At 34.9% G+C, this 22,228-nt stretch overlaps 4 protein-coding genes across 5 annotated transcripts in view; 3 read left to right on the top strand and 1 right to left on the bottom strand.

Annotated features, from left to right (window-relative positions):
* The window catches only part of Fz2 (frizzled 2), a 97,797-nt gene extending 81,347 nt beyond the window's left edge, over positions 1–16,450 (bottom strand). The window contains exons 1-4 of one of the 2 annotated variants that reach the window (XM_083048820.1): positions 16,441–16,450; positions 14,547–14,636; positions 6,879–7,209; positions 6,669–6,724 (exon numbers count right to left, since the gene is read on the bottom strand). In XM_083048820.1, the coding sequence (XP_082904946.1) occupies positions 6,669–6,724; positions 6,879–6,940 (118 nt within the window). In that variant the 5' untranslated portion in view covers positions 6,941–7,209; positions 14,547–14,636; positions 16,441–16,450. Of the gene's footprint in view, positions 1–6,668; positions 6,725–6,878; positions 7,210–14,546; positions 14,637–15,543; positions 15,735–16,440 lie in introns of those variants that run through there. The other variant, XM_083048819.1, reaches the window with a different exon arrangement.
* LOC145942263 (serine-enriched protein) lies at positions 5,524–19,868 on the top strand. Its single transcript, XM_083048824.1, has 10 exons — positions 5,524–5,786; positions 8,974–9,187; positions 13,105–13,225; positions 14,227–14,392; positions 17,920–18,113; positions 18,215–18,384; positions 18,494–18,676; positions 19,027–19,105; positions 19,169–19,347; positions 19,441–19,868. Exons 2-10 carry the CDS (start codon positions 8,991–8,993, stop codon positions 19,640–19,642), a joined length of 1,491 nt encoding a protein of 496 aa, XP_082904950.1. The 5' UTR covers positions 5,524–5,786; positions 8,974–8,990; the 3' UTR covers positions 19,643–19,868.
* LOC145942264 (putative small nuclear ribonucleoprotein E) lies at positions 16,600–17,438 on the top strand. Its single transcript, XM_083048825.1, has one exon. It carries the CDS (start codon positions 16,683–16,685, stop codon positions 16,965–16,967), a length of 285 nt encoding a protein of 94 aa, XP_082904951.1. The 5' UTR covers positions 16,600–16,682; the 3' UTR covers positions 16,968–17,438.
* Positions 19,869–21,213: 1,345 nt separating the features above from the next.
* Positions 21,214–22,228, top strand: part of LOC145942085 (uncharacterized) — a 374,660-nt gene continuing 373,645 nt past the window's right edge. The window contains exons 1-2 of the mRNA XM_083048578.1: positions 21,214–21,477; positions 22,013–22,134. The gene's annotated coding sequence lies outside the window, so the exon portion shown is untranslated. The remainder of the gene's footprint in view (positions 21,478–22,012; positions 22,135–22,228) is intronic.

Raw genomic sequence — 22,228 nt, 5'->3', positions numbered from 1 at the left:
GTCAGTGTCAGTCACGAGAGTGACAGCCACCGGGAATCGGTATCGGGAAGAAAAAAAGCTTAGCCTCGACGGCGCGGGGTCTTTCCATTGTCGAAAAGCGTCGGTTCCCGCGTCTCCCTCTCGGCGCGGGTCCCACTCCATTGACGATTCGAACAGAGGCGAAGTGTCGACGCAGTGTGGGCCGGGGGTGCCGCGCCGATTCGAATCTCGTACTCGAACGCGGACTCCATTCATAGTCGCACATAATAGCCGCGGTGGAACTCACAGAGGGGTACGGGAGAGAGGAAGAGGTAGAGATAGAACCCAGGCGTCAAACGCGGTCGTCATGACAGAGGTGGATTCGCGTGTGAGCGCTTGTGTCCTGTGGGAGCGCAGAACGTGCTCTACTCTCTACACGAGCTCTATGAGAGCCGAGAGCTCTGGCGCTCTAGAATCAGCTCCAGAGCGAGGGACGCTGGTGACGCCCGTCGCGTTGACGCGTAAGCGGAAATATACGTCGATATCGCTCTTCCATTATTCCCCCTGGTTCAGTCTCTCTCTCTTTCTCTCATCGAACTCTCCATTAGCGGTCACAATAGCGCGACGCCGAATATTATATGCGCGAAACGCCTCGTCCGTTTTCGAGATACACTCAACTGTCGAGCCAGCAGCGGCCGCGTTTATTTTGCATACTGGACTATTGTTCGTACGTCACGGACGAGCCTCTCTCGTATCGCGTAACACACGTAATTTTCGCGCTTGCACACGAAATTTAGTCAATTGCGTCGCCATTCCGCGAATCCGCCTCGTTATGAAATTAAAGGATGATTGTAGCTATATCTTCGCAAAGAGATACTCGCGATCTTTGCCGTTTAATTTCGTTTCTTTTTTTATTTTGTAACATAATCTTTATATACCGCGCTTTTAACAGCTCGAGGCAGATGTTTGATATCGTATATAAATTTTAACGTTCGCCATACGCATGCAGTTTTAGTTCTTGAAAATCATAAATAGGTGATGATGCATCATCATTCGTGGAGCGTGCGAGGGTTGAAGCCAGTTGCCAGTTTGATTAATCGTTGATATGAAATTCGTGATGTACGCGCACGTGTGCTCTGACGTGTACTTCGTACCAGAGAACCGGAGATTCTCGTATCTGTGCGAGGGGTGAAACCGTTCCGGTCCAGGCGAGTCGCGCAAACTGTACAAAGTGGACGTTCTTGAAAAGATAATGGCGCGAGCCATGCGTGAATGTAAGTAAAGTCGCTGGAAAGCGTGTCGAGCATTGTCCGGCGTATTACGCATTCCCTGTGTGTCTTCCGTCTTTAGAAAAAATATCCAACGCGCACGTTCTCGGCAGGTGTATACATATACATGACGGAAGGTCGTCGTATGCCTTTCGCAATGCGAGTTTTGTGTTTACATCGTAATAATAACCATCGTAATAATAAAATGAAGAGAGAGAAAGAAAGCGAGAAGAAAGAGGGAGAGAGAAAGAGGATGGATGCTGCGCTACCGGATGTAAGATGAATAGAACGCACGGATGGAGGGCTCGCAAATTAATTTTGAAATTGATATATCATTGGTGTTATTGCTGTGAACAGTCTCTGCAGAATATATATTATAAAATATAATATATATATATATATATATATATATAATATCATAAAAAATAATTTGAAGACAAAATAATAGACAAGAATGTCATACAATTTTTAAATACACGACGCAATAGAGAATGCGTGATAAAAAAGACTGTATAAACGAGAATGGCAACAAATGGTTGTCAAACTTAGCTTTATAAAAGTTTTGTCACTTATTTTTTTTACGAGCGCGACTAATCCTCGAAGTGTACTTGTGTCAACATTTTCTCCGCATTCTGATGTACAACGTAGAAGATAAACGCGGAAGATTAAACGTGATTTACGCTAACCGATGTCGGTGCACCTGTCGTTACGCGGAGAATGTATTGAGCCTGCATTCAACGTTCCTGGCATTCCCGCAGTCGTTGTTGAACGCGCTGAAAACAAGGTGTTCTGGACTATGGAAAGTGATTCGAGGTTCGTGGTGCTGGTTATCCGGGTAGTCGGGGTTCCATGATAATAACGGCCGTCGCTTGGTATTGGTAAAGAGTCGCTAGAGACATTGGCGCATTATTCCCAGGTCGTGCACGCTCCACGGATTCGCGGGACTTGTCCCGGAGGACAAAGCCGCGCTCCAGGGGGGTGGGTAATGTTCGCGGGGGTGGCGGAAAGGCATGTAGTTTGCGAGAAAAGCTTTCTTTGCTAGGGTCAATTTGCACGAAGAAGGCGACGACGAGGTCGAGGGACGGCGACTCGCCGCCGCTTTCTTCGGATCTTCGTTTTCTGTGCTGTCTTTGTTTTCTTTCTTTTACGTTAAAGCTCGGCCACGTCGGTTGCTTACCCTCGCGCTGAACTACACCCCGATACCGACTCCGCCCACGGGAATAAAAGCGCCCCCGTTGCGAGTGGTTGCGATAATTGAGTGTCTATCCCGTTCTATGGTAATTAATCCTTCGCCAAGAGTACTCGTGGCTCCTTGATTTACTCGGTGTTTCAATTGTTTTAGTTTCGATCACTAGAATTTCTACGTCTGCCTCGTATTCAAGATTCTTTCGCGAAGTCACGATGTACTTGAAATTATTTTTATCGCAGCTACACGAGAGAACTGTGTTTTACTAATATTACCCTTTCCATTAACGAAATAACAAACTTTCTAATGAATTTCTTTTACCTCAATTACTTGTAATTGCTTAACATTGAGAGTTAAAGGCTCTTGGTAAATTAAATTTAAGAGTATAATAAGTATGAATTTAGGAGTATAAAATAAGTGTATACGCGGAGCTTCATTACTTAAGTTAATTTCAAATGTATCTTAGTTTTTAGTAGAGGTCTAGTAGACTTTTAGTATGAGATTTAATTACACTAAAATAGTCGATGCCGAAAATTAATCAAGTCGCAGTAAATTATCAATCCCCATTAAATTTCCCCGTTAATAGTTTCCTCGGTTAGTATCTCGTTGTCAATTATTGACCCGTATAGTTCATATTAGTCTTTAAATCAAACACGTTTGCTATTGGAATTCCCACGAGCGTAGTTCATCCTGTGTCATCTATGTCCCCGATAAGCAAAACGAAATTTGGCGTAATTTCGAAGAATGGCTGCGCGCCATAGTATTTGCGCTGGTCGACTGTGAAATTTCAATTACACGTGTACCCGCTCTGATTCGATTATTCAGGCCGGCTTGATTACCGATTCGATTGTTACGTCGAATGCGCCGAGGAATTCGTTTCTATTTACACTAGCATGCATCAACATGAAATCTATTATGCAAAATATCTCTATCTGTTTTAAGTCTCCTTTTATTCCCATCATTCAATTCGTTCTGACAAAGTTCTCCGCAAGGCTGCGTCTCTCATTTTTATGGTTCTTTTTGCTTTGCCTATCTTCGTGCCTCGTGCAATTTCCGTTATAAGTAATATAATGCGACAACTTTGTTAGCGGTTAGAAAAATGAATTCAGAGATGCGAACAATTGCCATTGACCCTTTCCCCGAGGGGTCATTATGGTCTTTTAGCGATAATTACATGTCAGCTGTGACTCTGTTTCGGCAAAAGAAAAAGCTTTGACGTTACTATCACCTTAATGACATGGTGAGTATTTGTACGATAATTTCGTCGATAGAGTGATAAAGTTTACATGATATTACAAACATAATAATTAATCTAATTGAGCTTAAATTATGTTAATTATATTTGGGCAATATATTTATATTTATTATTTAAAATAGTTGGACTATATAGTTTAGTAATATTATGTTAATATTAAATAACAAGAAAAATAAATTTAAAAAAATATATACAAAAATAGACTAATTAAAAAATAATTAACTGATATCTTTTCAATTGTTTAGATTGCATAGTGATAGTAAAATCAATCATCGCATTATAATCCATATATGTATTGCACGATTAATTTAACTGTGCGAGATCAATGATCAATGTTGGACATCTATGAAGGATCACGAAAATTTTAAGGCTGTTTTACCGTCAACCGATGATTTCTTCAGATCTAACAAGACCGGTTTTCTACACCCTCAATCATCTTTGTATTTGTTGTATACCTGACGAGAGAGCAGCCTCAATATCTGCGGAGTCGCAGAAGAGGAAAACGAATCAGAGAAGAAAGTGTGAGAAAACCAGAAAAAGAATAAACAGCTAAGATATTATAAATTTCATTTTAAAAATCTGATCAGATTAGATTTCAAATTTATTGTTTCTAGACAATGTAATAAATGACTATTCTTTCGTATAATCACACATAAATCCTTCTTACAAAATATAATATTCTAATAATAAAAGAGTCTTTTTATGTTTTTATATAATATTTTGATGCAAATGTATGATAATATTTTTAAAATATATATATATATATATATATTGTAAAAAATGTTCTTATATATTTAAAACACGCTTTAGAACGACCTGTAAGTTGCGATACAAAATTCAAGACAGAAATCTATTTATAATTTTATATACCGCATATTCTATATAATGAATGTGTATATTTTGTAAAGATGTGTGTTTTGTTTAAATATTTCTGTATCATACGAACACATAAAACATATAGATAAATTCTTTTATTTTTTCGCAAATTATAGATCGTCTAAAGTGGATCTAAGAATTTATTTTTAGTAAAGATATTTTGTCCTATACACTTTTTACAAAACACTAATGTTCTTATAAATGTAAACTATTTCATTTGTTATAAATAATTAACAAGAAAATATTTCAATTATATCGCGAGTAAGAAATTAAAATTATTACGCGCACGACTGCACTTGTTTCCGCGGTTTCCAACAATTTGTTCCAAATCGGAAGAAAGTTTAAATATAATGATAAAAGCGAACAAAAGAGTCTTCCTGCTTCAAGGAATAAACGGAACCGCCTTGTATAGATCGCTTCACCGCAAAACCGCAAAGTATGCAAAGTTATTTTCAAAATAGCGTCAGCTTCAAATGTAACTATATATTTCCTGTCATATAATGTCAAACTCGAAGGTATGTAAAATTTCTTTCAGGAAGTGCGGTTACAAATAGATTGCTGACTGAACTTTATGAGAATTAAATTCCTTACAATTAAGCATACATATATTACTTCTCTTAATTAACATGAAAATTTAATTTCCAATTAATTTTTCAAGTAGATATTAACTCCGGATATATTAGAACTGTTAAATTTGTGTATGATAAATTACGAAGGCATAATAACCCGAAGAGGTGGAAGAGTAGTTCGTGAGAATGTAATATCGTGAACGCTTTTCGACCGTGTGATCCACGGACGATCTGGCAACAACGGGGCCCAAGAAGCAGTGATCTTGCGGGAGTACAGGCCTCGTGAGACAGAGATACGATAAACACGAGCGAAAAGAGGAACCGTGTAAGTCCCAACCGTAGTGCGACTGAGCTGAGAAGAAGGTGGGAGGTGAAAAGAGACAGAGAAAGAGAGAAAGAGCGGACCGTTGAGAATGCCCGAGAAGCAGCATAGTTGAGCGCGAAGGTCTGGTCCAGCGATCGTGAAACGAGTGAGAAAGGCTAAAGTTTTCCCGAAGATCTTTTTTCTCGCGGCGTTTTTCTTCGCGTCGAATTATCTAAAATCAAGGACGCTGTAGCAGCCATACGAGAGAAGAAGTACAGATAGTATAAGACCCGCGTACTCCATGTGATCTACTATACTTGTTCCTCTGTTGCTCTCGACTCGTGTTTAGCTGATTCGGTCGTGCGTAAAGGTAAGCATCGCCCAACTGATCGTTCGCATTATTAGATTTTTCGAAAATTTTAACGAAGAAACGACGTTTCTTAATTGTTCTATTAACGATGCTAATATTAGTAATTGATAATATATATTCGATGTCTAGACAAATTTGGAGAAATCGTGCCTATGTCTATTATTACTGTTAAGTGATTTTTAAGATTAATTATTTACGATAGATAAATTTTACAATAAATTTTAAAATGGATTAATTTTTTGTTCTTTTTTCGAACATCAGGGAATCGAGGATGATATAGACTAGTTTCTCTTAAAGAATGAGGTGAATGAGTTAATGTAATTTTATTTAAATTAATTTTAATTAAATTAGTTAAGTACAGATTATTTTGAAATCTGATTTATATTCGGAGCCAGGAAAATTTACGTATATGTATTTTGCGTAGAAAAATTTATCTATAATAGACATAAGCACATCCATAAATTTATTCAAATATTTTAAATATAAAAGGATTTAATAATATAATATTATATTATTAAATAATATATCTTAAACTTTTGCATTCCATTAAAATATCTATATGTGATGCAATAAATTATATAATAAATTCCAATTTACGTATTACAAATAGGATGCTTAAATTGCTACGATTAAAAATTTTCATGATCGTACGAGTATAAATGTAGGGATGTAAAACTCGAGTGTAAACTCATCATGATGTCTGATACATCGTTACAGTCGAAACTTAATAAAACCGTTTGAAGAAACATCGATGAAAAACGCATATACATTAAACATTTGAGCGAAAAGCAGTAACGATTATATTATGTGTATGTGAAGCTATTCACACACTTCTATTACCACTATAAAAATGTTATATAAAATAAAGAATTTCTCACTCACCGATAGATGCAATAGCGGAATTGTAGTACACAGCACGATCATCACAGCACATTGATCTGAAAACAAAATATTCAAATTATATACATACATGTGTGTTTGTGTATATATAGGTATATATAGGTATATATACAGGGATTTTTGAAATTCTAGAAACGATCAAATATCTCATAAACAATGTAGTTTAGAAAAAAATGTTTTTATTTTGCATACCTCACAGCTGCCCCGATGTCGCCCGATGCCTCCCCGAGCCTCCTCCTCCTCTCTTGGTCCATGGTAGCACTCACGACACTCGCGAAAACACAAATAATTACGATCGCGACATTTTACACGGCACTCCCGACACGACGCGTGAGACACACGCGTATTTCGCGCATTGCACTTGCAATGAGAAAATACGATACGGAAACTATACTCGCACGAAGCAACGTCCGTTTCGCACTCGAGAATCTCGCAAACTCGCGCGCGCGGCTTATCAGTAGCGCTTACTTTACACGGCACTCCCGACACGACACGTAAATCGCATTGTGTATCACAATGCTATCTGTAACAAATAAAATACATACATATATATTTTAGAATAATCTTATTTCGCATTATAACATACACAATATAAATATGTAAACTAGAATTAACGATAGATATCCACGGATCGATGTATTTGATTTCAATTAATATTTTTTATTTTTAGAAGGCAGAACTCTTCTTAGAACTCTTGTAGAACTATAAACCTTTTAAATTTGAACAATTATTGATAAGGAAAATGCCGTAGGACAAAATGATATGTTGTGTAAAATTGGCATATCAATTTGTCCTTAGGCATTTTCTTTGGTTTAATCGCCAGAACTATATTTATTTAAACTATTAAGACCTCTAGGACTATTGAAAATAAAGCCATAACTCAATTATTTATGATCTTTCATTAAATGATATGCTACACGGAGAGAATTTTCTCTTAGAATTTACCCTGAAAATCATGGTAATTATGGGACAATATGGTGTGGAAAGAAATTTTATGAAAATTTCTCTGATTAATATTTATCACAATAAAAATGATAATATATATCACAATAAAATATAAAACATGTTTGATTAATTTTACTAAACTGCATGGTAAAATTAATCAAACATGTTTTATATTTTAACGTGTAGATATTATTATGTTTATTGTGATAAATATTAATCAGAGAAATTTTCATAAAATTCTTTCCATACCATATTGTCCCACGATTATCATGATTTTCAAGGTAAATTCTAAGAGAAAATTCTCTCTGTATAGCTTCACACGCACCAATTTTATGCATATATTGCCCCATAAACTTTTGTCCGCGTGTGCAGAGGCGATCTAAACGTTAATTAGTTCTTTATGGAATCATCAGAGACGGACGTTAGAGCATCTCTGGCAATGACATTTTAATCGAATCACATTGCCCGGAATGCGATGCGCTGGAAGGGTAAATGACTGCCGCTGATTGCGAGCTCTCGTGTCACGGTACAATCGACGTCCGATGCGTTCGAAAACTACAAAACCCGAACTAATTAAAAGGGAATCAAGGAGACCCGGTCGTCATTGGTGCTGTCGCATCGCACAGAGAATTCCCTCTCGGCCGCGCGCCGCGATCGACCGAACGTATCAACGAACGCGCGCGCAAATTAAATATTAATAGCGCAATTAGCGCCGATTGTACCTTAATCGGTTTTGTCGCTTTTTTCCCAACACCCACAAAATTTCCACATCCGTGACGCGTCGCGAGCCATCCGCAAAAAATTCGCTATCCGCGCGCGCGGGCGCAACTGTCATCTTCTTGCCTCTTGTGCAGTCCTATTAATTTCGGATTATCGCAAATTGCTGCCGTTGTTCTTCCGTAATGAGATTTTCCCGGCAATGTGGACGCGATAAGAAATAAATGATAAATTAATGCTTCCTTTAGAACAAATACGTTCTTTGGTTATATCTTTGAGAATTGAATCCCAATTAAAATTGTGGATTTTAATTCTAGATAATTATTTTCCTATATATATAGTTTTAATATTTTTTAGAAAAGAGCCACAGTACGTTTAAATCTCTTTTTAAGAGGACAAATATAAATATAAATTAAATATTATATATTAATATAATTAAATATAATTAAATAAATTATCATTATTCACGTCTGTGCTTTTGATGTAAGAATTAAGTGGGATCTGCGAACGTAATGCGAATATTTATAGCGCGGCCGACAAGTTTCTGCTGTGGAGGATTTGTTTTGTTAATTACTCGAGCCGATATTACTTAATTCACTTTTGATTAACGATCGTCTGTATACAGGGACAAGTACGAGAACAATGGGTACTAGGGCCGTTGCCGTTGCGGCGGCGGCAGGTGCTGCCGGGATGTCTGGCGAGGCAGGGCTGGCTGGTGTACCGAGACTGTTGGAAGATCTGGCGCGACTCTCTGAGGATAAGGACTCAGCTGATATCGTGTTTCTGCTAGGGAGGGACGAGACCCCAGTTTATGCCCACAGAATAATACTTCAAGCCAGGTCGGTCTTAACGAGCCATTATTTATGAAAATGCATTAATTCTACTCTTAATTTGAAAAGAAACAAGAAAATAGTATCCCTCTCGTGATATTTTTAATAAGTTACGTAAGTAGCAAATAAAATTTTTTAAATATTGCAAGAAAAGCTCCGGCAATATTTAAATATTTTATATAAAACATATTCTCTTAAATAATTTAGTAATTAAATAATAAATATTTATAAATAAAAATATTTAAAACCGTACATTGTTTTTAAAAATGTTAGGCGCATCACAATGTAATTACGGTAATTAGAGATTTTACCAGAGATTTATTGGATATAATGCAACCCGATGAATTATTCGTGTAAAGTTCTCGAAGAAGAAATAATATCGTTCTGTATTGAGTAGTTTCCGATATTTTCCGATAGCGTACAATTCGAATTACGAGTCTGCATGCAAGTTACTTCGATAAATGAAGAAGCGTGATGCACTCTGGGAATATTGCATTAATTGCCAACAGTAATTTTTATTTTAACATCCCACCACGCTATTTTGTCCATCAAACTGCCACCAGTGAGATTTCCTCGGAGAATTTAAATACTCTGTACAAGTTTGCGATGAATCATCATGGGAGAGTCAATATCGAGATTTTAGAATAATGCACATGCTACTGATACATAATATTTTCGCTGCGAGTATCAATTACGATAATTTGAATGCCAATATATGCGAAGAGTTAAGTTTCATGTTAAATGAAATAGTTGTATATAAACGGATATTCTCTTGCAAATCTTTAATGACAATAAGAAATGTACTACTTAACGACTAATTAGTAAATGTTATTGTAAGAATCAAAGCCATTTCCATTGAAATACCAACGATTCCCTTTCACGCGAACTGCAGATGAAGTGAAGAATAAAGTTGGTCGTTCTTAATGCGCAGAAAATAATATTATTAGAAAAAAATGGAAAGGTACGATTGTCGAAAGAAGGCAGCGATTTATTGAACTCTTCCGCGCCGAAGTTCGTGCGACTAATGAATTTTAATTAAGGGCATGTTACGGCTTATAAAGATAGTTACGGCGAAACGAATCGATCGGCTGTTCTAATTAGTTAGACTGAAAGGAGCGTTCTTTTTTTTTCCGGAACTCTGCGTCGCTTCCATCTTTCGACGCACTTTCTTTCCTCTCCCTTACCCGGATTCATAAGGAGAGGACTCAGTTGATATTTAGGGGAAGGGCGAACTTGTCCGAAGGGTTGGCGCATCGTGAGACAAGACGGCGCTAATTGTAAAGTCAATTATGACATTTCCGTGAATCCCTTTAATATCGGGCGCGGAAAGTAACGGCGGAGCCTTTGTCATCGCGCCGTCATTTCCACCCTCTGGCACTCTCTCTTTCTCTCTGTCTCTCTATTTCTATCTCTATCTCTCTTCTGTTTCTCTGTCTCTTTCTCGCTCTCTCGATTTGGCCATCCGCCAATGCGAACCTGGGAAAATTAAGTTACGCGTGCTCGTGACAGATGTCCGCGGTCGAAACGAATGGACAATGCATGCTACCGTGCGCTCAAACTCTTTACGACGCTCTTCCGCATTGAAAATCGTGATAAAGAGACGCGTACTTGAATTCGCCATCAGCGATGAGTACTAGCTAAAAAGGCGGAAATAAAATTTTCTAAGAGCGTATTACTGTTCCCTCCCTTTGAGTAGGCCTCGGGTAATCTTCACTTCGACGGAGTTCCGGCGGAGGATATTAGAGCACAAATGTAAATGGCAGGAAAGTTAAAGCCAAACGATATATAATGTGTGTATGTATATGTATAAGTGCAAAAAGAGAGGATATAATTAAAATACCGATATTAATAATAAATAGTTGATAATAAATAAAAATAAATATTTAAACAGAAATTCTTGCGATTATATAATTTTCAAAACAAATCAATGCTTTTAGTCTTGTTGAGTTTTTGTAGAAATTTTTACAAATTTTTGTCTTGCATCAATGAAAAAGATCGTGCCTGTGACAATTCCATTACATTACAATTACATTAAAATAGTACTGATAATTAACTAAATATGAAATAAATGACATTTATAATCCTTTATATCATATACAAAAAGATATGAATTGTAAAAACTCAATCTATTTATATATGAATCGATTATGAAAATTAATTATTGATTCGTTTGTCGAATGGCAAAACAATTTTTCACCAAACTTCAGCACAGGAGTAATCTTTTACATAATATTTTCGGGTAATACGCGCGTTTACAAAATACCAGTTTATTTGGATAAACATCATTTCACCCTTCCCTGATTTTATACGCACTGTCAACACTCTCGAGTTTCGTGTCGAGAACTCGAAACTTTGCCACGTCGAAAACGCTCAGCTTAACTGAGACCGGAGCGCTCGGCTGTATTTTCGCGCTTTTCATCCACTTTACCTCCGGTTTTCTCACACGATCTAGACCTTTCATATATTTTGCATGTTCCTAACGCGCGCTTGTTCTCTTAAACTGAATCAGTAAAAATGTTATTGATTAAAGCAGTAACAAGATTTTATAGATCAATAGAGTATTTGAAATGAAAATATTTATTCCCACCGCTAATAAATATGAAATTAAAACAATACCAGTGCATTGTATTAATGAGTATGACATGTTACATTATACTAAATCGTATTAAAATCAATATTAGAGTCATATAATCTTACAGAATTTCGTGAAAAGAAAAATTACTATATATATATATATATATATATATATATATATATACACAATATATATTTAATAAAAAAAATTCTTGCAACGAGTGCTCGCGGAATAGCAGTTAAGCAGAATTTTACAAGAGCTATTAACGGATTTAACTTCCGAGCATCGTTATTGAAAGTATGAATTATCATGGATTTCTTTTTCTTTCTATGGAGCTGTCTGGCAAAATTAATTAACGTTGCTAAGACTAAGCGGAATAAAAACAAAGTCCGTCTGAGTCGATTAAAAAAACGAATCAATTTACGCTCTGTGCTGCGTAACCTCGCTTCTTTCTGTTTTTCTCCTTGTTGGAAAACACTCCACTTCGTAAATTCAATTTCGTTTCGATATATCGAGAAAGTCACAATAGTATATATCACTAGAATGTCGGATTGTATTTTTCTGGACCCGACGTTTATTCGATTTTTCATTTAATTATATATCAGTTCTCGTTTCAATAAATTCTATGCAATATTATGTTGTTCACCGAATAGAATAGCGACATATGTGAAACGTTTGGCTTTGTGTGTTAAAATTTTATACAAACTCAATGTCAATATTTGAAATATTGCTGCACGCGTTCACTCGAAGGTGATAATAAAACAGAAACTCGATATTTGCTAGCATCAAATACAGCTTATTCACATTTAGAGAGAAACTATCTTATTTTTAAATAATAATGAAAATATCTGTAAAGCAACAAGTTTTTATTACGTTATTAAAGTTTATCGACCTATTTTATCTCATCCTTTGCACGCATATGTTTGCGTTTATTACACCGATAGAGTAAACTTTATCGTATGATTTGAAAGGTCTAGATCGAATAATTAATGGATTATATGAGGGAGAACGGAAGGGATATCCTCTCGATCAACGTATTTTTATTCACTATCTTGTTCCTGGCGTAATGCAGAGAGAGATACGTGACGCGAGGGTACTTCTGAAGGTTGCCATTAATTTCTAAAGGTAGGAAGAACACGCCTCTGCCTCGGTTTCGTGTGTCTCTACAGCTTCGTGACGAAGTCAATTAAGCTCTTTCGTTACGAGAAGCGTTGTGCGAAAAATAGCGTATACGAGAAACGGCGGAAAGGCCCTTGTTTATTCTGAGAGAATGCATCGGAATAACAGACTGCATAAAGCGCAACGCGACGTCGAGCAATAGACACGTTTGTTTTAAAAAATCATTTCGCAGGTGCAAGAATTTCACGGCCACCAAGAGGATCGGTACAGCCGGTAATCCAACACCGGTACGAATGCCGCATGCACATCCGGAAACATTCCGTCAGTTTATTCGTTACATCTACACCGGCATGGTAGGTATCATATGTGCAATTTGATAGTTCTCTATATGCAGTCAACAAGATCAGATCAGCGATTTTGCAATATCGCATTTTGTTATTTAGCACATTTTAATACACCGCGCATAATCTCGTTTTATTTAATAAGGAAACATTTTTAAATGAATAAAAAATTTATGGAAATTTCATAAATAAATATATCACAAATATATAACATATTATTTCTCGTTGATATTATTGTAATTAATTTCAAAAAATATTAAAAATTTTTGTTCTTATCAAAAAAACACTAAAGTTATAAAAAAATATTTTTTACGAAGATAATTTCGCGAAGAAACTCTAAATGAATATTCATATCTACGAAATATTGTTTGGTATTAATTAGAAAATATGTACAAAAATTATTAATCACATAAAATGTTTTGTAAGTTACTTTTATAGATTTAAAATGTTTTTATATTTATAAAAAAAGTTAATATTATTTTTGCATTTTTGATCTATTTCTAGTACTCAGAGAGAATTTTCTCTTAGAATTTACCCTGAAAATCATGGTAATCGTGGGACAATATTTATCACAATAAAAATAATAATATCTATCACAATAAAATATAAGACATATTCGATCAATTTTACTATGCAGTTTAATAAAATTAATCAAACATGTTTTATATTTTATTGTGATATAGATATTATTATTTTTATTGTGATAAATATTAATTAGAGAAATTCTCATAAAATTCTTTCCATACCATATTGTCCCACGATTACCATGATTTTCAGGGTAAATTCTGAGAGAAAATTTTCTCAGTGTAGTGATTAATTTTGTGAGAAATATAAAATTCTATCTCACAAAGTTCAATATTAGATTTTAATTACTGCACATGTAGAATAAGTAAATTTTTAAATCTCTATACTGTATTTTAAATGATAAGTTATTGTGTGCATAATTTAATAAACCTATTGTATTCTGCAAGATTATGATAAATGATCATAAATTCTTTCTTAATTGATTGCAGATAATACTACAAGATAGTGGGATTTTTGAGATGCTAGGATTGGCGCAAGAACTTGGTATTGAAGAACTTTGGAGAAGTTGCGAGGAACATGTATCTGCCACTTTAAGTCCCGGAAACGCATGTGCTCTTTTAACTGCCGCTTTGGAGGCTCAAGAACGAGTTCCAGGTATTTATTTGAACACATACATTAATAATTTCTCGCAATTTGCATATTGCATGCCGCAAATTAGATACTTTGAAAACTTTCGACTCGCCATTCGCGTTATTATAATATACATATACCTATATGAAAAAAATATAGAAAAATTTTACTCACTTACCAAACAAAGATTACTCTCTCATCGATATCATGTTTCGCTGCATACACATTCTCGGCAGCACGTTACAGAAGAATCTTCGATTCATCTTGCCTAGAAATAAAATATAAAACATGAAATATATGGATAAATAAATTTATTATCATACTAATATATTATATTAAATATGTATACATAATTTAATAAGGAAAACTTTATATTTTTTATAATACATATGTGCTTCTAAATAAAATATATAAAATCTCAACACAGATTCAAAAAAAATTATTTAAAATTTTTGTAATAATGCATTTGTATAAAAATGTTGCGTTAAAATAATAACAAAGTATAAAAAAAAGATAATATAAAGATATAAAACAATATGATATTATATAATCTTTAACAATAAAAATCATCATCGTGTTAATTTAATATTGTTCAAATAAAGCTCGAACGAAATATATATATATATATATTTTATTTATATTTGATCAAATATTTGCAAAATAATTTATTTAAATATTTTATTAAACGTAAAATATTTTTTATAATAAAAAAACTATTTGCTGAAAAACATCTGAAAAAAGATAAAATACAAGACAAGTTTTCAGATAAAAACTATTTGTTTTTAATGATTATAATATCGCGAGCTTTAGTAAAATAATTTTTTAATTAAACACGTGTATTATAATTATGGCTATTAATAATAGCATTAACAGCATTTCATCGATTGAAGGCAACATTTAGTCTTATTCATTTATTGTTATTCGAATATTATAAACAAAAATATGTATAACTGAATTTTAACGAAAAATTAAAATTGATATAATTTCGGCGTGTTTAATTTTCAATACGACGTATATGCAAAAAAGAACCTTATGTCGTATTTTTTATTTATTCATAAATAAACAGAAGAATTATTATCGTATGCAATGATATTCAAATATGAACTCAGCAACATTATTTCGGCAACTTTTTATCGTTGACGATATTAATTGTAGAAATAAAAATATGCAAATACCTGATGCAAATAATTATTGCACATTTATTGCGGCGCATTGCATTTCGAGAAGAAAACGGCACTACTGCGGATACAAACAATTAAGCGAATGATCCAAGTCACAATACGGATTGCACGCGATATTTAACGGCGACGAATTTATGTCCGACATTTTGAGGAACATTCGCGATAACTTGCTGCGCGGAAAACTTTTTTGAGAGGATGAGAAACACGGAGCGATAAACGCGACCTCACGACATAACCACGACGCGTCCCGACATCCTCCGGATATAAAGGAGCAGATTATCAAAGTCGCACAATACGGATTGCACGCGATATTCAACGCGTTATGTCCGACACTTTGAGAAAGATTCGCGGTAACTTTTTGGCGCGGAAAGCTCTGTTGAGAGGATAAGAATCACGAGAAACACGGAGCAATGTAGATGTAGACACGACTTGGCAACGGCTCGTCCCGACATCACTGCGATCTATCGAACGGCGCGACTCTCGATATATCGAAGCTCGAAACGATCGAGAGAACACGGAGGCTCTCTCTTGAAAGAATGATTTAGGGTTAGGGCCAATTTCACCAACACGTCGATTAATTTTAACCTGCAATTAAATTATATCTTTGTCTCTTTTTATCTGAAAAGAGACAAAGATATAGTTTAATCGAAGATTAAAGTTAACCGACCTTGGTGAAATTGACCAACTCTAACTTTAATCGACGATTAAACTATATCTTTGTCTCTTTTCAGATACGTTCTTAAAAAGAGAGAGAGATATAGTTTAATGGTCGAAGTGGCCCTTAATTGCAATACATGTGTACGGAAATATGATTTGAAATATTCCAATAAATATTAGAAATATGATCTCCCGAGATATATAAAACTAATTTCAATAAATTATTATATATACCGAATATTACTGATGGGGTTGTCACCGCGAGAGAATAGAGCGGACTTGGTTGTTCGACTGACCAATCGAGACAAAGTAGCTGAGAAAGTGGAGCAAGTTCTCAGGTTGGCAACATTGTGCCGCGTGATTGCCGCCATATCTGTCGGCGTCTCACGCAGCTCACGCTATAGAGTACAGAGCATTTATTTACCAAGTACGCTGCTCGTTGTTCATTATCCAATTTTGTACGTACCGGCACGAAAATGTCGTACAAGGGGCCGCAGAAAGTGCAGAAGGTGATGGTCCAGCCCATCAACTTGATATTCCGTTATCTGCAAAACCGTTCGCGAGTACAAGTCTGGCTCTTCGAGAACGTGAATCTGCGTATCGAGGGACACATTGTCGGCTTCGACGAGTACATGAACCTGGTGCTGGATGACGCCGAGGAGTATCACCAGAAGACGAAAATCAAGAAGCCGCTCGGACGGATCATGTTGAAGGGCGATAATATTACGCTGATACAAAACACTAATCCCAGTGTGAATTAATGGCGTTGGATAACCTCTCAACCCAGCAAGTTTTACAGACCCTGAATTCTCCTAATTTTCTTGGACTGTATGGGAAGAGCACTCAGGGAGATTGTTTGACCTGTAAAAAGAGACGATTTTCCTTAGGCGTAAGAAAAATATATTTGCGTGAATGATGAATGTATCGATGGAGATTTTCTATTTTGTAAAATACTTTTAGTTAATTCGATACAAACTTTTGCTGTATAAATGCTGATGAATACGAAATACGATTAAATTTTGTTATGAAAGAGAATCATTCGATATTTTATGTCAACGCGCAATATTCGATTTATTTACTTTAAATTTATGTGAACAAATATTCTTTACAATATATTATCATACATTGCGAGTGCTTATTATCGATACAAACATAGGATTCCATGATTGTATTATGGTTTTTGAAATTCATGCTGAATGTGTATTGTGTGACTATAAGAAGTGATTAGAATAAATATAAATAATTAATAGTTTCATATTCTCTAAAAAATGTTTTTCTATTTATTTTCACCTACGCGACTACCTATTACAAATATATGATCTCTAAATAGTAGAAAAGATAGTAAAGAAACATGATATTGTGTATAAAGAAATAATATTTAAATATATATCGAGAGAGTTATATGATTGAATAGACTGTCAAAGAAATCTATATAAGATAAGTTTACAAAAGAATATATATATATATATATTTTTCAAAAAATTATAAAAGGTGAGGATATACGTTCATGATTTATTTATACTAAAATGATTCATTTACTAAAAAATCTAATATATATTTATTATATTTTATAGACATATTTCTTATATTTTTAAAATAAATTTGTTTCTTTCTAATTATTTTAAAAAAAGCAAGTAATCAGTTTTAAACAGTTTAATTTTAAGTAATATTTACAAGAACGATTTTATAGATAAACATTATTTATTTGTTTAGGTGGGAAAACTGCATGTTCATCTTTTATCGAGAAATGCTTTGCTTTTATCGGAGAGAATGCTGTGGATACTGTAAAGACGACAGCATTTTGTAATCTTCCAAAGGATGCTTTGGTAAAATTGATATCATCAGATTATCTCGGTTTGGAAGAAGAGGATGTATGGCGGGCTGTTCTCAATTGGGCAAAATATCAGGTCTGCTTATTTTATTTTATTCGATTTCTTGATTTGCTTTAAATTTACCGTAACAATTTAAGACAATTTAAGCATATTTTTTAATTGTATCATTCTTTTAGGCTGGGGTGACACAACCCACGCAACATTGGACCGAGGAGGAACGTATAAGGGTGTGTCAGCATTTGTCTGGTGTGATAAATCATGTAAGGCTGTTGCTGATAGACAGCCAAGTGTTTGCAGAAGAGGTAGAACCGACTGGAGCGGTGCCAATAGAAATGTCGTTGGACAGGTACGAATTTTACAATCCTAATTGATTAAATGGCAAAATTTTTCAAGTGTGATTTAACGGTCACTCACTGTTTGGTGATATCGCCTTCAATGTCGACGTTTTGCTTTAGGTACAGGTATGCAGCTCTGCCAAACAAGTACGCGGAGATTTGCTCTGACAAACGATTGCATCCACGAGTGAGTCCATTCCTTTTTCCAAGCTCGCAGATCCTTTCCAGGGACAAAGTTAGTTTCCAGCGACTCTTGAATCAATGGTACGGAGTACCTAAACAGAGTTGGCGATTAGTCTACCGGTAGGTTTCAACTATTTCAAAAGCAATACATTAAAATGCAATTCATTAAATGACGATGAATTAAATAGTTTAATAAAATCAGTCTTTGCGTAAGAATTTTATTTTTATCTGTCAAAGTGTTTTGATGAATAAATGATTTTCTCAAAGACTTATGCATACATTTATACATAATTATAAAATTATTAAACAATATTTTAAACATTGTTTACATGTGTTTATATAATTTTATTGTCTGTGGAAAAATGTAGATATTTGTTTTACTAAAATTCATTTGCTAGAAATATGCAATAATATGTCAAATGTGTATATCTTATTGTATAATTGTATGATTTACAAACTATTGCTTTCAGAGCATCCACTCATGGCTATTCTGCTGCGTCTTTTCATCGACACTGTGATAACGTTTGCCCAACATATGTGATAGTGCTGGTGAGTATAATATTTTTATTTTAATTTTTTATTTCATTTTTTGTATCTTTTATTATATCTTAGGGAGTACGCGGTGAAATATGCGGAGGATTCAGCGACGTTCCATGGGGTAAAACTAACTCAAAGGCACAATATATTGCTTCAGAAAAGAGTTTTCTGTTCACATTGACGAATAATCAAGATGTACCGCCGACAAAGTTCGATATCGTGAAGAAATCGTTCGCAATCTGCTATCATCCCGAGTAAAAATTCACGATTTTCGTAGAAAATTTTTATAGTTATTAAAAATTAAATTTCTCAAATTAAATTAATTTTTTATTTAATCTATGTTACAGCATAGGACCGATCTTTGGTGCCGGAGCTGATCTACTTATATCGAGTAACTGCAATGTCAACAAGGAGAGCTATAGCAATCTTCCACATAGTTACGAAGGGGATCATGCGTCTAATCAATTACTTATGGGAGACTATCACTTCTCGGTAATCGACTATGAAGTTTTCACACCAAGTCATCCTGTTCCCAAGTCGAATCATTGAATGAATCATTTTGAAATTAATTTGACAAATACTTCGCTAAGTAATATACTTATTTTATTCATTACATTTCGTTCACAGTTTATTCGCATATTAAAAAATGGCAATAATTTATCCGAGTTGTATCAATTATATTTTTATATTAATATTATTTCAAAAAATGACATAGAAAAGACTGATTTTATATTTTTATATAATTATATTTTACTTTTATTGTATAAATACTTATTTGATATTTTTTGTAATAACGTCTCAAATAAATATCAAATTTACCTACTCAGTATGTACTCACTCGACACTTCGATAGTCTACAAAAGTAGGTATAAGTATTCTATACTCTCGTGGAACTATACGTAATACATGACTTATGTTTGTTAAATAGAACATTGCGAAAAAGACACGTCAGCGTAGGCAACACGAATGTGTATTCACGAAACTAACTTAACCTCTCGAGTATTCTTGGCATACGTACATTGAATATTCATATCAAAGTATTATGACTAAATGCGGCCGTCTGTCACCTAACATTACTATGTTAAACAGTTACATTTGTAAAATCAGTTTAACCGACCTTGTATTCTTGTTTTTCGTGAATTCATGTATATATTAACATCGAGACACAAGATTCAATTGCTCATATTTGTATTAAAGAACAAGACTGTTATTATTAATAATAATCTTACAATTAGAATGTATATATATTCTATTAATAATGCATTAGAACAATATTATTATTATTATTAAGAATCTATCTTTATATGTTACAATCAAATATCAAAATGTTATCTCATATTCATTAAGCTTTTTAATTAAAATTTTTTAATTCTTTTATATATCTCTTTTCTTTTTCTCTTTAAGTACCAAATGTATATACATATATATTGCAATTTTTAGAACTCATTGTCAGTTAAAAGTAGCAGATACTGGCATTTGATACTTAAAGAGAAAAGAAAAGAAATTTTAGGTCTAATCAGACGAAGTAGTCTTCGCCAAGCTCGGCAACATACCGTGGCTCGGTTCTCGACGTCTCGGTTTCATTCTTGGCTTGGAAGTGAAATTTTGTCATCAGGCGACAACACCGATGTGCAGGATTCGATCAAAGGTTCTATTAGATTTGCGCGTGTCTATGCGTCCGCTACGCTGCATGTCTCGCGCGAGGCATCGAAACCTGACTTCAGTCAGGACCGAGAATTTCCAACGTCTGCCACGTTGCGCGTCCCGCACGAGACTGATGACTGATCACCACTCACCACTCGCAAGACTCTGTATATCAGATTCGCATGTGTCCAATATCCTTCACGCTGCACATCTCGCGCGAGACTGATCCCAATCACCAATCGGAAGCCTCTAAACGTATGGAGGCTTCTGATTGGTGATTGGGATCAGTCTCGCGCGAAACGTGCAGCGTGAAGGACGCATGGAGACGCACGAATCTAATATACAGAGACGTTGGAAATTCTCGGTTGAGTCCTGACTGTGAAGTCAGGTTTCGCCGTCAGATGCCGACACCATGACCATACTCGATCTCGCGCGAGACGTGCAACATGGCAAGATGGCAGACGTATGGAAATCCTCGATCCTCGGTTCAGTCCTGACTGTGAAATCAGTTCGACGTCAAGTGATAACACCATGGACCATATTCATCTTCCTCGAGACGTGCAGCGTGGCAGACGTTAGAAATTCTCGGTTCAGTCTTGACTATGAAGTCATCTTCTTCTTCTTACGTGGCTGGAAGGCTTGACTATGAAGTCAGGCGACAACACCACGAACCATGCTCCAGTCTTGCGGAAGAAGTGCAGTGTAACGTATAGAGACGTGCGAGCCTAATAGAAGCGCAGGTACTTTGAAAGATTTTTGTACAAAATTCTACTTTTCTGTTCGCATTTTCTGTAAATATTTAATTGTATGCATTATATAATTAATTAATATAGGTAGTTTTATGCATGCATTGCAATTTTCGACATTTTATTATCAAAGATAATATAACTTCGCTTCGCGCGTGTAATTCAGTTAGATCAAACGAAATGAGAAAATTATATATATAATGATGCTATAATACAAATAAATATCAGTCTCACGCGAAAACATGCAGCGTAGCAAACGCATAGAACGCACAAGTCTAATAAAAAGATTAGAAAGAGAAATGTTTTCGCCGGGTCCGCTTCATTCTTGGCTGTGAGGTTAGATTTCGAGTTCCTACTTCGCGTCTCTCGCGAAGCGAGGTTACATTTCTTTATATGAATATATCTATCGAATATCTCTCTATAGAATATCTATATGAATATATATACGCGAATAGGTATATGTATATATGAATATGTATATAATAATAAGAAAATATTAATAAAAGTCTTTCATTCGATAATATTACAGATGATGCATGGCCAGCAGCTATAGTGAATTATTTGACGAGATGACAATTCGAAGCGAACAGTCCGGCTTATGAATTTAACACTAGGCTCTTGAGATACATCTATTCATCAATTAAGTTTTTTGTAAGTACCTTTAATAATGTACTCGCATTTTCTCCATCTCACGAGCAAATCGTGAAAATCTCGATGAGTTTTTTTGGCAAAATCTCTTTTTAAC

The sequence above is a fragment of the Prenolepis imparis genome, unplaced genomic scaffold (genome assembly GCF_030444845.1).
Source record: "Prenolepis imparis isolate NDT839.2.m4 unplaced genomic scaffold, iyPreImpa1.0 SCAF_10, whole genome shotgun sequence".
In the NCBI taxonomy this organism is placed as follows: Eukaryota; Metazoa; Arthropoda; class Insecta; order Hymenoptera; family Formicidae; genus Prenolepis; species Prenolepis imparis.
The sequence above is the reverse complement of the archived record's forward strand: the minus strand, read 5'-3'. Positions and strand labels throughout refer to the sequence as shown.